The sequence below is a fragment of the Henckelia pumila genome, chromosome 4, assembly GCF_033568475.1.
Source record: "Henckelia pumila isolate YLH828 chromosome 4, ASM3356847v2, whole genome shotgun sequence".
Taxonomy (NCBI): Eukaryota; Viridiplantae; Streptophyta; class Magnoliopsida; order Lamiales; family Gesneriaceae; genus Henckelia; species Henckelia pumila.
This window is the reverse complement of record NC_133123.1, coordinates 28,197,543-28,215,831: the sequence shown is the minus strand read 5'-3', so window position 1 is coordinate 28,215,831 and position 18,289 is coordinate 28,197,543. Positions and strand designations below refer to the sequence as shown.

General features: G+C 33.1%; 2 protein-coding genes and 1 long non-coding RNA gene across 3 annotated transcripts; 1 reads left to right on the top strand and 2 right to left on the bottom strand.

The window, feature by feature from the left end:
• The first annotated feature begins 7,250 nt into the window (after window positions 1-7,250).
• LOC140894400 (uncharacterized) lies at window positions 7,251-8,962 on the top strand. Its single transcript, XR_012153813.1, has 3 exons — window positions 7,251-7,332; window positions 8,545-8,628; window positions 8,717-8,962. It is a non-coding gene; the product is annotated as an uncharacterized lncRNA (long non-coding RNA).
• A 1,556-nt stretch (window positions 8,963-10,518) lies between these two features.
• LOC140866845 (metalloendoproteinase 5-MMP-like) lies at window positions 10,519-11,454 on the bottom strand. Its single transcript, XM_073271900.1, has one exon. The coding sequence runs from the start codon at window positions 11,452-11,454 to the stop codon at window positions 10,519-10,521; it is 936 nt and encodes a 311-aa protein (XP_073128001.1).
• Window positions 11,455-15,341: 3,887 nt separating this feature from the next.
• On the bottom strand, window positions 15,342-16,411 carry LOC140866453 (metalloendoproteinase 3-MMP-like). The gene has a single exon (XM_073271444.1). The coding sequence runs from the start codon at window positions 16,392-16,394 to the stop codon at window positions 15,462-15,464; it is 933 nt and encodes a 310-aa protein (XP_073127545.1). The 5' UTR covers window positions 16,395-16,411; the 3' UTR covers window positions 15,342-15,461.
• Between the last annotated feature and the right edge of the window lie 1,878 nt (window positions 16,412-18,289).

Sequence of the window (18,289 nt, the reverse complement as noted above, 5' to 3'; positions counted from 1 at the left end):
CAATTGGAAGATGTGATGCCACACTTCCAACAATGTTTTTCAATAACAAACCTATCAATACAATTCACCATGCACTTATAAATCCAACAAACTCATCAACCCAATATACAATCCAAACAATAACGATTTTCCACAACAATTCCTTATAAGCAATTTTAGAACAACACAAAAGCAACTAATCACCACTTAAACATTTAGTCTTCCCAAGCTCACTAGAATTCAGAAATTTCAGTAACTAAGCATCACAAATTCGCGAATTACCTCACGTTGGACTGCCACGTGATTGTAGTAACGAATCCGGCCAGATTTGAGCAATAGACGCACCAATTCGGACCTCAAGTAGAACTCACAACTCTAAAGGGATATGAAGCCAAAAAAATCCCAAATTGAAAAGCCCTAACTGCCGATTCGAAGGAAGATTGCTAATCGAAGGAAGAGAGTACCCTTTGAGAACTATGGAGAATTGAGAGGGCTGTTGTGGACGGAATGGTGGTGCCAGAGCAGTGCTAAAGTGCAGGGATGTGGAGGCGGCGTAAGAAGATAGAGAGAAGAGAGTAGGGTTGAGAGTTTCAATAGACAAATAGTTAAATAAATATGATCAACTCTTAAACAGTTCCAACAGGCTCGGGCGACTCTCTATTCAACAACTTCGACCACTGCCATACAATATCCATAGAATCACGGATATTTGTTTGGTTTTCATTTGCCAACATCGTATTGTAGTTCAATGTTTTCAATTCGGACAGAGCATATAAAAGTTTCGGGTTCTTAATATTGCCAGTATATTCTTTGGTGCCGGATTGTCGTCAGCCCATAGCAACATGAAGTCAATCATGTTTAACTTGACCTCATTTATTTCACCTAATAAAATAACACAACAAATCAAAGTCTACTATATACATATGTGCAAATATTTATCAGTAAACTAAATAAAATTAAAAATATACACACTAGTGACTTGAGTGATAGTTAAACCAGATTGAGTCATTTCAGCTAGCCCACTTATCTTCATGATGTTTCCAAAAATAAATATCGAAATAATACCCTCAAAGTTGGCATTTCGTAATGCTCTCATTAAATTAGTGATGATCATTTGAGGACAGATGATAGGTTGGAAATCCATAAAATCCCACCAAATTGAAATGTCAGTCGTCCTCTCCACCTCCCTCGCAATCGGAGAACCATCACTAACGGAACGAATATTATGATTCATTTTTTCACCTAAAGATAACACAATCAACAACAAATTCAGACAAAGAACAGAGACTGTTTACTCGAATGACATAAAAAACATGCAAATAAAATACTAACTTTATAATAACAAGGACGAATCTACATTAGAAATACTGTTGGGGTGTGTCTCCCAATAGATAGTCATTCAATACTTAATATGAATGTGTTAGTTAAAAATTAAATAGGACAACAGGTGTTCATATCATTTCAAGATTTTGACACAATAAAAGATCTAAAAATTTATTATTCCACCAAAATTACATCCACCAACATTAAAAAATATATAATTCATGTATAAAAATCATACTGCATCTCAGTCTAATGGTGGCATACCGTAGTATACCAAAAGTATAATGAGCATATCAATTATACTGTAAATTTGGGGTATACCAAAATTACGGTACAATTCGATATATACGGTTTATATTGAAAAAATGACCTTATATTTTTTAATTAATAACTTTATTATTAAGTATACAGACCACACACATTTTGCAAAAGATAGAATGATAGAACATATCTGGGATTGGGAGTAGTAGAATCACAAGGAGAAAGAACCGGATAGCGAAGAGAATCACACTGATGGAAGACTAGGAATACAAGGATATGAGAATTGTAAAGCCTAGAATTTCTTCTACGTTAAACCGTATGCATAATTATGTAAATTTAATTATTTTAAAAATAAATTAAAGGGTTAAATATTTTTTTTCTGCCATGTTTATGTGTTTTAAATTTATTTATGACATTTAAATCGTGTATTTTGAGCATTATGAATTTTTGAGGAAAAGTCGATTTGCGAGCGCGTAAATTGAAAGGTGGACGATCAGAGTAAATTTTTTTATGGAAATTTATATTTGAGGTTTTTAAGAGCTAAAAATAATTATTTTGAGATTTAAATAATTGAAAAATACGGGTTATATATATATATATATATATATATATATAATTAAAAGCTCATTTTTCAACTAGTTAGTTTATTTTTAAGGGCTTTTGGGGCATTTTTAAATTTTGCATAATAATAATTCGAAAATTATAATCTTCAAATCCAAAATTTGGATGTTGGGCTAAGATTTCTATTTTTGTAAGCCCCTTAGCAAGATTTATTTGAAGGTCCATGATCCAATACTTAAAAACCCACTTGAAGCCATAAATTCATTTTCATCTTCTTCGGCCTCCCAACACTCGCGTTTTCTTGAGAAACAAGATTTCACCTGCTGCCGTGAACACAAGCACACACCTCACTTAGCTTGTGAATAAAAATTTCAAGATTTTGAGCTTCTCGGTCCCCCCTCTCGCTAGATTCGCGCTCATCTTCCTCAAAAACTTGATCAAAGCATGATCTCCTTTTCCTTGCTCACCCATATAGATCATATAATTTACTTTTTTTCATGTTAAAATCATGATTTGTTGCATTGTATGTCGATTGATAGCTCAATGTTAAAGATACAAGAATCATTTCTCTTTTTTTTGCATCTTGGCTCGGTTTTCTTTTCTTGTTGGTCCAGTTTGTTATGGTTTTTGTTAATAAAATTGGTATAACAATTGACTTAATCTTTTTGTTTACCAAAGATATGTCAGACATAATAATCTGCAAGACTTTATCATTCATGTATTTTTTGTTCGTTGCATTGCCTATTGGAATCCACGACAATTAATTGGTTCTTTTATTTTTGTCTGTCTTCAATGACAGGGGATGAAATGTCTTCCCCATCCCCGTCCCCAAATTCAAATAATGTCCTCATCCGCGTCAAAACCCAAGTCTCCAACCCCCGAATATATGTATATATATTATTAATAAATTTAAATTTAAAAAATATATAATAATAATAATAATAATTTTTATTATATAAATATATAAAAAAATTTATTCAATTTAATCATAAAATACATAAAAAAATTTGTTATTTTTTTCAAAATTTCTCAATATAAAAAACAAAATATACATAGATTAATATTAATAGTTTATACGTCTACGCAACATGAATAAACTTCAAAGAATATTTTTATGTTAAAAAATATTATAATGTATAAAAAATTTCAAACAAGGAGTAGTAATAATTTTATTTTTAATTTTTATATTTTGAATTATCATTTCTTGTTTTTGTGCATCTTGGCTCGATTATCTTTTTTATTGGTTTTGGGTGGTTCGAGCTGCTGTGAACCTTGGTTCAGTGTTCAAGTAGGGTCCTTAGGGTCCTAGTGTGGTGAGGAAATGGGCTGGAATAAGTGGTGCATGACTGGCCGATGCTTTCTTGTTGAATGTTGTGCAGGTGCATGAGGGAGCAGTTTCTGGGTTGTAGTTAGGGCCCTCAGTTGAGCCATGTACACCATAGATTGAGCCAAGGCCGACCCCAGGTGATCTGGCAGGACCTTGGGAAGGTCCTGCCGGTGGGGCTCCGGCCATGGGTAGCCGGAGCTAGGAGAAATTTGGAGCTAAAGTTGACTTCTCCGGACATAGGTGGCCGAGGGGTATTAGTAGGTTGCTTAAGTTAGTTGTGGTGGTGGTTGGTGATGGCGTGAGTGGGCTGTTGCGGGAAATTCGAGCAACCCAAGCCTGACTTGGGTGGGTGAGTGGTTCGGGTTGGGTCAAGTGGTTTACGGTCATAGATTATGCGTTTGGGTTCGGGTTATTTTATTTCGTGCCATGTAATTTTAATTTAGGGTCCAAGTTTATTTTGGCTTAAAATTCTTATTGGGCTTAATTTTATTAATTGGGATTGAACTAATTGTTAATTGGTCTTCGGAATTTAATTAAGTTTATTGGGCTCAATTTATTTTTTTGGGTCCAATTTATTTAAATGAGCCTTAAGTTGTTTAATTGGGCCAAGTGTTGGGTTAAGTATTTTTTTAACTGGACCAACTAAGTTTAATTGGGTCAATAAATGGACGATTAGACTAGTCTAAGTATTTTTGGGTCAGAATAGGTGTTAATGGGTCATTCTAAGTTTTTGGGCTATAGTTAAGGGGCAGCAACTCGAACTAGCCAGTGACAAATAAAATAGTCCGTATATATTTATTTTGATATAAGTATGATTTTTAAGGAAAATGAATTAAATATATATTTACGGAATTTTTTTTTAAAAAAATGATATTTTTTAAGTTCATGATTCATGCACGTATTTTATGATAAGATAATGAGCATTTAAAGAAAATATTTTGAAAAGTTGATGTGATTTGTGACAAATACGAGACTGGAGGTCGGGATACCGGACCCGATGACATTTTCATACGTTTATGAGCCTTCAGATCCGCAGAGGTTTGGTGAAGAGGCATAGGGCGTAGGGGAAACCCCCCATAAGTCGCCAAGCGTATGGAAAACCTCTCATAGGTCGCCGGCACGTACGTTGATTTTAGATCGATCAATCGTTATGGTTGCACTTAACTGATATTACCCTCAGAAAAATAATTTTTATGATTAAGACATACCAATGCTTGTGTTATGCATTTATGTTACGTATTATGTTTAGATACAGATTATGACGATGTTTACGTTTATGACTCAGTATTATGAAAATGTTTTTACGATCATGCATGCATAATATAATTCAGGATATTTTATACGATACGTGCTTTTATGCGATTTTATTATTTAGTATTTGTTAAAAAATGATATAGCATGCTGAGCCTCTAGGCTCAATAGATCTAAATGTCGTGCAGGTGAGTTTGACGTTAGTCCGGAGCTGTCTAGCACATCCGTGACCTTTGCAGACTTAGATTCAGTGTTTTTATGAAATTTCTTTTGGATCTGTATTAAACTATGTTTTTCCGCACACTTTTACTATTTTCACTGTTCTTGCTTGGTTTGGAAACTGTAGTCTTTTGCTCGTGTTTTAGCATCGAACTTTGGATTTCTGCATTTTTATGTGATTGAACTTCCGTGCATGGATTTTCTTTAATTGTTCAAGAATTTTAAATTGTTAGCACATAATCAATTTATTATGTATTATATTACTTGAAAAATCTATTTTTTTTATATAGATGCATATATGTATGGGCTTATATGTAATAAACAATATTTAAAAAAAAACTTTCTGAGTTTGGGTCATTTCATGAATGATAGACATGTTTGAAGTGGTAAAACGTGTTGTCCTTAATGAAATTGCACATAAAAATATTGTAGTCACGTTTCTAGTATCATGTTTATGCTACGAAAGAAATTTTCTATTTCTCTTAGTAAAATTTGTTAAATGGTATCGTGATACGACTGAGGAGATGACTGTCCAATTTCTTATATTTGTTCTTATATTTGTTAATGGAAAAATAGGAAATTTTGTTTTTTTTTTATATTATTCTATTCTCTTACATTGTTGTATACATGTAATTCCAGTTTTCTATGATTTTTGTTACTGAAATCGGTATAGAAATTAAATACCTTCACTGCTAGTTTAATTTTGGTTAGTGATATTTTTTCTATTCCCTGACATGTTTGTGTACTGGTCCAGTTTTCTATGGTTTTTGTTACTGAAATCGGTATAGCAATTGACTTAATATTTTTGTTTACCAAAGAGATGTCAGGCATTATAATGTAGAGGACTTTATCATTCATGTACTTCCAGTTAGTTGCACTGCCTATTGGATCCCACAACAATTCATTGGTCCTTTTATTTTTGTCTGTCTTCAGCGCCTAGGGATGACAATGGGGCGATGTGGGGGCGGAGATGTGGCTGAGGTTGGGGTTGAGGAAGTGGGGACGTAGCTGCAGGGGTTGAAGATGCATAGGCTGAGGTTGAATCCCACGTCAATTTTTTTTTCCAAATTTCTGCGTTACCCACAAGGGTTGGGGGGGCACGCGTACATGTACCCCCGCGTGGGTTAGGAAGAGAGTTTGAAAAAATGTCCGAGGGGCGAGGGGCGGAGAGATTTGTTACTGTATGAGATATTGGGAAATGTTATATTGCCGGTATTGTCGCCATGCTGACGAAAAATCTAAAACAAGAATAATGTGTTGCCCCAATTTCTTAGTGGAATTGGTCCAGTATCCTATTTTGTTCTTATCATGAGACTTTGATTCAATTCTTTCTGTTTCTTTCTCATCATTTGCATTTGATTTAACTACCTTTTGCCTCATCTGTCTCTGTCAAATAAAATATCACATAGGTTTATTAAATTACATGCTATGCTACGAGATTGACATGATCATATGCACAAGAAATTTGAACATACCTCCAAAGACGTCTAACGACAAATCCATTTGTCTACAAAACTGTTCACTCACATCCTCTTGGTGTACAATATCGTACCTTCACAAGACACCAATGTAAAATTTATATATGCATATGACAAACTTAAATGAATGATAAAAATAGAAAAAAGGAAAAGTCCTTACCAATTACCAACAACATCTGTTAAGATTTGGACCGAAAATTATCATATTGCTGACACATCACCTAAGAAACCAGTAACATGGAGAAAATTCTGCAACTTCTTACTTTATATCTCCATATTGAACATGTCAATCAGATTTATACCAAACAAAAATCATATTCTTTGATCTTTGCGACGAGTGTGACGTTGATAAGGATGACAATTTCCCTCACAGAGAAAACTCGAATGGGACGGGTTCAGGTGAAACTATCCGGGTATGAATTCGGGTTTGGGGAATTTTATAAATCCACTCCAATATGCTGTGGAGATTTTTAAAAATCCATGAACCCGATTTCATTCCCAAAAAATTTCCCCCGAACCCGCCCCGTTCAGGTTTTCTCTGCGGTAGAAATTGTCATCCTTATCAACGTCAAACTCGTCGCAAATGTCAAAGAATATGTTTTATATATATTTTAGGTAGAAACGCGAATGTCATTTCAATATAGAGATATAAAATAGGAGGTTGAAGAATTTTGTGCATGTGACTGGTTTCTTAGGTGATGAAGAGTGCATAAGTAATGTGATAATATTCGATCCAAATCTTAACGGAGAAGAAGTTGGTAATTGTTATGGAATTTTTCTTGTTTTTTATTTTTATCATTCATTTAAGTTTGTCAGAGACATATATAAATTTTACATTGGTATCTTGTGAAGGTATGACATCATACACGAAGATGTGAGCGAACAGTTTTGCAGATAAATTGTGCATGAATTTGTCGTTAGAATTCTTTGGAGGTATGTTCAAATGTCTCGTGTATTTATGATGTCAATCTTGTAGCATATCATGTAATTTACTAAACTGATGTGATATTTTATATGATAGGGACATATGAGACAAAAAGTAGAAACTGTTGAATCAAAGTCTCATGAAAAGAACAAAACAGAAAGAGTTAAATCAAATGTTGATTATGAGAACGAAATAGGAAACTGGATCAATTTCACTAAGAAATTGGGGCAGCGTCCGGTTCTTGCCACTGTTGACGTAGCTCTTTCCAGTCGCAACAGTTTATGTCCTTTTATAGGAAATCGAAGTGATGATATACCAAATTGAGTGTTCTATTGGCCATTTTATTTTGATGTCATTGAAGCTATAAAATAGGCTCTCAGGTTATAATACCAATAACTATATTTGGGAATGTGAGAACATGCAATAAGCTTGTGCTTGATAAACGAGCAGAAGATCAGAAGCATAGTTCTTGATCCAGCTATCATAGTTCTCGTTTAATCTCTTCTATAGTAGATTGTTATTGATACTTGAAAAAAGGATTGTATTGACTGATATTCTTGGTTCATAATGAATTCTTTTGGAACGATTCCCAGATCCTTGGATGTAGGATTGATCTCAATCCGAACCAAGTAATTGTGGTGTTCTTGTTTATTTTCTTTTCTTTTCTTTTCTTTTCTGGTTGATTGTTTTGAGCGCTTGGATTTTGGGTTTGATTGTGTATGTTAATTGTGTTATGAGATTATAGGATCACAACAATTCGGATATTGAGATAACATCCTCATACACGCTTCAATATGTTGTGAGGATTTTTAAAAATCTCCGAACCAAAATTCTTACCCGAATAATATTTCATCCCGAACCCGTATCATTTGGGTTTCTTTGTGGGGAAATTGTCATCCTTATCAACGCCACACTCGTCGCGAAGGTCAAAGAATATGTTTTATGTTTGGTAGAAATCTGATTGGCATGTTCAATAGAATATGTTTTATGTTTGGTAAAAATCTAATTGACATGTTCAATATGGAGATATAAAGTAAGAGGTTGCAGAGTATTTTGCATGTTACTGGTTTATTAGGTTATGTGCCAGCAATGTGATAATTTTCGATCTAAACCTTAACGTATAAGTTGGTAATTGGTAAAAACTTTCTCTTGTTTTTTTTTTATCATTCATTTAAGTTTTTCATAGACATACGTAAATTTTACATTGGTGTCTTGTGAAGGTACGACATTGTACACCAAGAAGAAGTGAGCGAACAGTTTTGCAGACAAATTGTGTATGGATTTGTCGTTAGACGTCTTTGGAGGTATGTTAAAATGTCTTGTGCATTTATGATGTCAATCTCGTAGCATAACATGTAGTTTACTAAACCGATGTGATATTTTATTTGGCAGGGACAGATGAGGCGAAATGTAAAAAGAGTTGAATCAAAGGCTCATGATGAGAATAAAACAAAAAGAGTTGAATCAAAGATTGATGATGAGAATGAAACAGAAAGTGTTGAATCAAAGGCAGATGATGATAACGAAATAGGAAAATGGACCGATTTCCCCAAGAAATTGGGGGTAGCGTCTGGTTCTAGCCATTGTTGCCGTAGCTTTTGCATTGGTAACAATTTCGGTATTTTTGTATGAAATTGAAGTGATGATATATATAATTGAGTGTTCTATGAGCCATTTTATTTTGATGTCATTTAAGAATAAGCTTTCAGGTTTTAGCACCAATACATTAATGCATGGATGTGAGAACATGCAATAAAAGTTATTATTTTAAATGAAATAATATATATATAAATTTATTAAAAATAGTTTTTTTTCTAAATTTCTCAATATAAATAACAAAATATATATATATTATTAATATTAATAGTTTATACGTCTAAGTAACATGAATAAAGTTCAAATAATATTTTTATGTTAAAAATATGTTATCATAAGCGAATATATTATATTTAATGTATAACAAATATATAAATTAAGGAATAGTAATAATTTTGTTTTTAATTTTTATATTTTGGATTTAATAAAATTTGACCAATAAAATATTTGTAAACTTCATCATCATCATCATCATCGAGGAAGATTTGGATATGGGGATAACAATCTCATACACGCTCCAACATGTTGGACTGGGCTGGCCCAGCCATTCTTGCACTCATGGTCTTCTCCCCCTGGTGGGGAGTTTTTGCCCTCCCAGGAATCGAACCTTGTACCACAGGCTTAAATACAAAGTTTTATGATTCCCGACTGCACAATGGCCCCCTATAGCAACTAGTTCGTATTCGTCATCGCTTTACGAAAATGATTAACCCAAGTTTCTATAGAATTCCATTGTAGCATATTTTAAACTCATTTTAAACCTTTCAATTTTTCAATTTGGGACAGGAGTCTCACAATCACCCCTCCTTCAGAACGCGACATCCTCGTCGCGACCTGACCTTCGATCCACCAGTACTGGGAATCTAGAGGTGGCTCCTACGGGTTCAAGAGGTGGCTCCCGCCATGTAGCACTTTGTCGCGCAGGTTCAAGAGGTGGCTCCCACGCACGTAGGACTTTGCCCCGCATAACACTTATTTCCCGGGGTCTGCCGGCTGGTGTCCGTCTTTGATATCATTCTGTCACGCTCCTGGCCCAAGCCCGCGCAAGCGCGACTGCACAATGGGCCCCTATAGCAACTACTTCGTATTCGTCATCGCTTTACGAAAATAATTAACCCAAGTTTCTATATAAGTCCATTGTAGCATATTTTAAACTCATTTTTAACCTTTCAATTTTCCAATTTGGGACCGGAGTCTCACAAAGATACCTGTACAAGCTGCATGCAAAGAAATAGAACATACGCGATCAAAATTACAAACTAACCGACAAATTTATCTGAGTATATATAATGTTACATCTATTTAATTTGTTTCTCCTTCTCATAATTTTCCTCCTTGACATTTTCGTCAGTTAGCTTCTCGATCCCGTACTGATTTTTATTAGTTAAATTAAATTTGAAAAGAAAAAATGAAATGAAATGATACAACAATTATGCAAATTAATACTACGTTTTATTTCACGATTTTAATTATAAATATTACATGTTATATGTTGAACTCTGACAAGAAGGAAAAGAAGCCTAAAGTGAAACACACGAGGATCAGTTATGATCTAGATTTTTAATGTAAAACCATAAATTGAATATAATCAATTTGTCTTAAACATTATATAAAGCTCTGATGCCCTGAATGTCATCTTCATGCAAATTTTTTCTCTCTCCAGCACTGATGGTTGGGTACATAATGGCTCCTTGAACCGAGCTATGTCCAAGGCCAAGAAGGTGCCCGATTTCGTGAATCGCTACCGTTTCGAGGTCCATTGCTCCCGTGACTGACCCATCGACCCAACGTTCGTCTGCATCATAATGGAACCTCCCATTCGTAGGCGCAGAAGCATGGGCCAGGGTACCACCCGGACCATCGAACCTGTGACCGTCTCCATAGTCACCCCGGAAAAACCCAATAACTAAATCAGCACGTAATTGATTGCTTTGGACCTGTGAAAATGTGAAATGAGTGGCGGATGCCCACTTGTCAAAGGCTCGTCTCACGGGATTGACCGCGATTCTTGGTGTATTCGCCAAAATGCTATATGTCAAGTGTGTTTTAGCAGGTGGCCATCTTGGACTATTTGGGAAAAAACTATAGTGTGCCACGGTGTGGATAACATGAGTACTAGAGTTGTGTTTTTTCCTATCAGCTTGCATTGAGTTCGCCCCTTTGACTATATCGGGCACGCCGCAACGAGATCCGACCATTTTCGACACCGTGCTAACATCTAGTATCCCCGTCGGCTTAATATGAAAATTGCTTTGATAGGTTTTGACGGCGGACTCGAGGGCATCGTCGAAAGTGTCGTCGTCGGCATGAGTTTGGTCTAGGTCAAGATAACCAAAATTTTTGAGGTATTTCTTGAGTAGGTGGATTTCTTTTGATTTGTTTCCCTTGTGACACCCTTCTAGGTGTTTGATAAACTCAAATGGGGAGTGCACATTTTTGTCTTCTGGCATATGTCTCTTGGCATGACCAATGTTGTAAGAAACTAGGAAAATTAAAGTGATACACAATAAGAGCTGAAAACATTTAAGCGTCATGGTGTAGAAGATCAAAATTTAAGTAGGAAGAGGATATATGTTTATTTCGATTTATTTATGCATGTATTTATAGGCTTTGTTAATGAACGAAAATGAAATTAATTGTTTGACTAACAATATAATCGAGGCGAGAAACTCATTCAATTAATTGACTTCCACTTGGAAATTAGAAGAATTTTGAAACAATCGTCTGAATTGGTTATGCAGTTGGGTTGCATATTTTTTTATTGATCACATTTTTAGGTAAACTTTAATAATACTTATAATTTATTATATCTGTAAAATCTATTTATTAACCACCGTCTGATACGTTATTCATGACTAATGCCCGGATAACGTTTCTTGTATGTTAGAATAACTTTTTTTTTTTTTTTTTTGCATTATAATTTTATCTTTGATTAATTCAATTTTTATATAAAATTTGGCACATTATTATAGAATTAAGACGATATGGTAAATTGGTAATTATTAAAATTTTCAGAAGGTAAAATGATAATTATAAGTAGCTAAATTAAGTCGAACTTATCAAAATGAATAGGAAATATATTGAAAAATACAAAAAAACATTATGTTTAAAGGGCGTTACAACCAAGTATAGTAGCATTAGCATGTGTTACGGAACTAGTTTTTTCCATGCATATTCAAAGTTTTTTTCCAAATAGGTCAAGTCAACTGCGGTTCGGGCTTTGTTTTGTCGTAATTTTTTGTTTTTTGTTTTTCTTTTGTTTTTGTTTTTTTTAACAATTTGTCAGGTCATTGTTCTTTATTTTTCCTGAAATTTAAAACACGCAAATTAATGAAAGTTTCAAAATTTATTTTGTTTAGTTGCTTGACTTGTCATTACTCATTAGACTGCGACTCAATCCATTTGTCACGCTCAAATGATCATGAAATTAATTAATACGTAGTAACATGAATAAAGATCGTTCTTACATCGATCGAGATGGTGTTGTATTATATTACTATAAATTTAAAAACAGTAAAAATTAGGGGTTTTCTTGAGATTAATCCGAAAAAATAAAACTTTAAACTCTAATGATAAACGAAATATATATCATACAATTAAATAAATAGATTAAATAAACTCATAGCAAACTAATCTTGATTTCGATAGTTTTTTAAAAAATATTGTTGTCTAATTTCCTCTTCATCTTCAATGCATGTATCGGTAATTCGGTATCACGCCTTCTTTGCACTATTGTGCTTCAAGTTTCTGCACAGCACATTTGGATCAAATTCTTGTGTTTTACTTGTCTCTCTCTTCAAGTTGTAAATGCACGACACCTTTTGCTCGCCAATAGAATTATTGTTCTTTCTTTCTTTTTTTTTCGGTGTTGTGCATTTTTTTTTTATGATTAAAAAAATTTGACATGGTATCTAAAAAATTTATCTACAGCATGAATGAAATCAATAATAGGTATTGAAAAAATATTAGTTATCAAAATATAAAAAAATGCAAAGAGTATACATACCAAAATCTATATATAAATAAAAATATATCATGAAAAATAAACTTATAAGACGATGTTTGAAGTGACACATTATTAATACTAGTATTTCGCTGCACGCGTTGCGTGCTCGTACATTTCATTTTTTTAACGAAGAAAATAAATAATAAATTGTAAAATTAAAAAATTTAATAAAAATATAACATTTTTCTAAACAAATATTCACAAAAAATATATATATCTTATAAAGTGATTGTCATTTTTGTAATTAAAATAATATCAAAGGGCACAAAGTAAGCTTTTAATGGCTAGAAAAAAAAACCGTATAAAATGACTATTTTTCCAATAATTTGGTTTTATTAAAAATTAAGTTAGGAAATAATGATAATTTTAAATCAATCAAGTCATTGATTTTAAATTACATTATTAACCTTAATAAATAATATTATTTTTCTATTTTTATTAATTATTAAAATGACAAAATGGTAATTATCATCTTATTTAAAATTTAATCAATCAAATCAAAAAATTATTATTTATCTATCAAACCAAATAATATATTAACTATCATTATTTATTTATTTATATTAAATTATTTATCTCAATATTATTATCTTATCTTTATATATATATATATATATATATATATGTATGTATGTATGTATTCTCCAAGTACAATATATAATATTAAAAAATAAAAATTGCAACGAATCTTCACTTTTGTCTCTCGTCGCCAGTAGAACTACGTCGTATATATCTTCCCCGTTTGCATTGATAAATATTAACTTAATTAATATTAATATTCAATTAAAAGGGTAAGTTTAGTTTTAATATATATAAAAAATAAAGATGCAGAAAAACTATTTTCCCTGCCACAATTACGTCACTTTCCTCGTCAGAAATCATGTATACAGGAACATATATAGAGCTAAGTTCGAGTAGCCCTCTTGTTGAAAAATATAGGAAAAGATAATATTAATAGGTGTGTGTGACATTTGGGAATTGGCCGGATGCAGGACGTTAAGTTTGATTTATCCAAGTGTTTTTGCAACTTTACATGCGATGTGTATGATTTGCATATTATACATGATCTACATGTACGAATAATACATTTTTCATCGTCCATGATTCTTATTATGTTTCAGTATTATTAGATCATTCGAACTTTTACATTTTATTTTAAGTTGATATCACATACTTGAAAGAGACGCTCAGGTGTAAATTGTAATTAATTCAAGTATAAGACGACGTCTCGAAATGATATAGTTTATTTGACACCAAAATATCAAATATGAGACGTTAAGACGATATATAAATGTCAAAATCAAATTATAACATTTTATCCCAATTAAAAGAAAAAAAAAAGAAAAAAAGGAAATATTTGAAGGAATATAATGGCACGATAATGAGGGAGTTTGTAAGTCTATCCAATCGGGGTGGAACAATTGGATATGCAATACTCTATTCTATTCGCAATGTATCTCCTTTATCCATGGGCGAACCTTTAGCCGCGAGTATTCGATGTCTCTTTTCTGATCTACGAGGAGCGACCTTGACCTTCTCTCATTGTCGAAGATCAACCAATAGCGTGGCCCATGAGATTGCCCGTCACAGTTTGTATTCAAATAGTAATTTTTCGTTCCCGGATGATGTTCCTGTTTTTATCAACAAAGTTGTATTGTCAGACTTAATTTCTACATTATAATGTGGTAAGGTTTTCTCACTAAAGCACGCGTGAATTTTCTCACTAATATTCAACTCGACTTGGTTTGTTTTCCCTTGTATCATGACCAAGTGTGTGGTATAGAATTCAGGAAGCTCAGCACCATTTAGGACAGAAAAATTATGCAGTAAAGGCTCGTGAAAGATTAGGAACAAAAGGATGATGTTCTTGCATTTGCTTACATTTATGTATAGAATAAGGGAATGCATGTCATTTTATGGCCTGTAACCTCTGTGGCTTTGACCTTAATGCACTTGCCCTCTTAGCTTTTGATCAACTATTTACAACTCAAAGGCGAGACGGGTACTTTTAATTCCTGCAGTTTGATCTGTTTCGTTTGAAGATCGAGAGCACGATGAACATAAGCGATTTTTGAAGTTTTAGGATAGTATATATATGGCCCGGACAGAAAGATGTTTCCACATTTTCTAGTGTGTTTGGGGAAAAGATACATGTACAAGCTGCATGCAAAGAAATAGAACATACGCGATCAAAATTACAAACTGACCGACACATTTATCTGAGTATATATAATGTTACATCTATTTAATTTGTTTTTCCTTCTCATAATTTTCCTCCTCCATGACATTTTCGTAAGTTAGCATCTTCCGTGATTTTTATTAGTTGAATTGAATTTGAAAAGAAAAAATGAAATGAAATGATAAAACAATTATGCAAATACTACGTTTTATTTCACGATTTTGATTATAAATATTACATGTTATATGTTGACCTCTTGACAAGAAGGAAAAGAAGCCTAATTAAGTGAAACACACGAGGACTAGTTATGATCTAGATTTAATGTAAAACCTTAAATTGAATATAATCAATTTGTCTTAAACATTATATAAAGCTCTGATGCCCTGAATGTCATCTTCATGCAAATTTTTTGTCTCTCCAGCTCTGATGGATGGGTACATAATGGCTCCTTGAACCGAGCTATGTCCAAGGCCAAGAAGGTGCCCGATTTCGTGAATCGCTACCGTTTCGAGGTCAATTGCTCCCGTGACTGACCCATCGGCCCAACGTTCGTCTGCATCATAATGGAACCTCCCGTTTGTAGGCGCGAAAGCATGGGCCAGGGTACCACCCGGACCATCGAACCTGTGACCGTCTCCATGGTCACCCCGGAAAAACCCAATAACTAAATCAGCACGTAATTGATTGCTTTGGACCTGTGAAAATGTGAAATGAGTGGCGGATGCCCACTTGTCAAAGGCCCGTCTCACGGGGTTGACCGCGATTCTTGGTGTATTTGCCAAAATGTTATATGTCAAGTGTGTTTTAGTAGGTGGCCATCTTGGGCTATTTGGGAAAAAACTATAGTGTGCCACGGCGTGGATAACATGACTAGAGCTATGTTTTTTCCTATCAGCTCGCATTGAGTTCGCCCCTTCGACTATATCGGGCACGCCGCAACGAGATCCGACCATTTTCGACACCGTGCTAACATCTAGTATCCCCGTCGGCTTAATATGGAAATTGCTTTGATAGGTTTTGACGGCAAACTCGAGGGCGTCGTCGAAAGTGTCGTCGTCGGCATGAGTTTGGTCTAGGTCAAGATAACCAAAATTTTTGAGGTATTTCTTGAGTAGGTGGATTTCTTTTGATTTGTTTCCCTTGTGACACCCTTCCAAGTGTTTGATAAACTCAAATGGGGAGTGCACATTTTTGTCTTCTGGCACATGTCTCTTGGCATGACCAACGTTGTAAGAAACTAGGAAAAATAAAGTGATACAAAATAAGAGCTGAAAACATTTAAGCGCCATGGTGGAATAAATGAAGATCAAAATTTATGTAGGAAGAAGAGGATGTTTATTTCGATTTATGTATGCATGTATTTATAGGCTTTGTTAATGAACGAAAATGTTATTTATTGTTTGACTAACAATATAGTCGAGGCGAGACTCATTCAATTTGACTTCCACTTGGACATTAGAAGAATTTTGAAACAATCGTCTGAATTGGTTACGCAGTTGGGTTGCATATTTTTTAATTTATTGATCACATTTTTAGGTAAACTTTAATAATACTTATGGCACCGTTTGGTTTGAGTGATAGGATAAGTAATTTATAGATAAGTAATATAATGTAAATTAAAAATAAATAAAAAAAAATAGTTAATACATTATTTGATTTGATAGATAGATTATAATTTATTTGATTTAATTGATGTAAAATTATTAATTAATAAATAGATAAATAATATGACAAAAATAAGGCGAAATTGATTGGGATAAGTTATACATAGATTTATAATACTTCAAACCAAAGAATGTCTATAATTTATTATTGGGAAAATTGCAAATTTAGTCCTGTATGTTTGTCACTTTGCGATTTTGGTCCTTTATGTTTTCACATTTCAGTTTTAGTCCTGTATGTTTCGATTTTTGGCAATTTCGGTCCTTTTTCTTCGAAAATGCTGACGTGGCACTGTACACGTCAGCTCCACATCAGCATTGAATTTGTGCCACGTCAGCGCCACATCGGAAAAAGGACTAAAATTGCCAAAAAAATAAAGATAGCGGACTAAAACTGCAATCTGAAAATATAAAGGACCAAAATCGCAAAGTGACAAACATACAGGACCAAAAAAGCAATTTTCCCTTTATTATTTATTAACCACCGTCTGATACGCTATTCATTACTAATGCCACGATAACGTGTCTTGTATGTTAGCATAAAGTTTCTTCCCCATATTTGTAATTTTATCTTTGATTAGTTAAATTTTTATATAAATTTGGCACATTATTCCAGCGTAAAGACGATATGGTAATTATTAAAATTGCCGGAAGTAAAATGATAATTGTAAGCAGGTAAATTGGACTTATCGAAATGAATAGGAAATATATTGATAAATTACAAAAAAAAAAATTATGTTTAATGGTTGTTAACCAAATAAAGTAGCATGTGTTACCCTCCTCTCACACACAAACACATGTTTTTTGCAGTGCAAGCAGTCACGAAACCAACTGATGATTTGAGTTATGTGGGTCTTTGTGCGACGGCGATTAAATATTTAATATCAGACCTGAACATTGTTTTTTATCTCATATTAGGAGATCGGCCAATAATGTGGCCTATTTTTTAGCTAAATTTGCAGTTTCTTTTCCTGCACCTTTTTGTTGGCTGTTTGAGAATTTTTCGAGCCGGTTGATTAAACTTGTAATCTATAACATTTCTTGAGATTAATAAAATTATAAGTTTCTTGTAAAAAAAAAAAAGTAGCATCAGTAACTGAACTAGTTTTTCCAAATTCAAAGTTTTGGACTAATTTGTCAAATAAAACACTGTTCTGTTCACCATATTATTAATATATGTATAACTTATCTAATCTCATCTCACGTTCTTCTCATCATATTATTTATCAATATATTAACTATTTATTTTACATCAATAAAATAATTAATTATTTATCTCACATCAATCAAATCATTGAACTCAAATTACTATATTACACCTTATAAATAATATACTTTTTTATTTTATTTATTGTTAAAAAAACAAAATAGTCATTTAACATTTTTATATAAAATCAATCAATCAAATCAAATAAATCATAATATATCAATCAAATTCAATACTATTTTTACTATAATTTCTTATTTATTTTTTATTACATTATATTACTTATCTATATATTACTTATACCATACCTTAAACC

What these genes read in the sequence shown, in the direction of transcription:
- LOC140866845 (XM_073271900.1), bottom strand. Translation starts at nt 11,454, where the DNA reads ATGACGCTTAAATGTTTTCAGCTCTTATTGTGTATCACTTTAATTTTC.
- LOC140866453 (XM_073271444.1), bottom strand. Translation starts at nt 16,394, where the DNA reads ATGGCGCTTAAATGTTTTCAGCTCTTATTTTGTATCACTTTATTTTTC.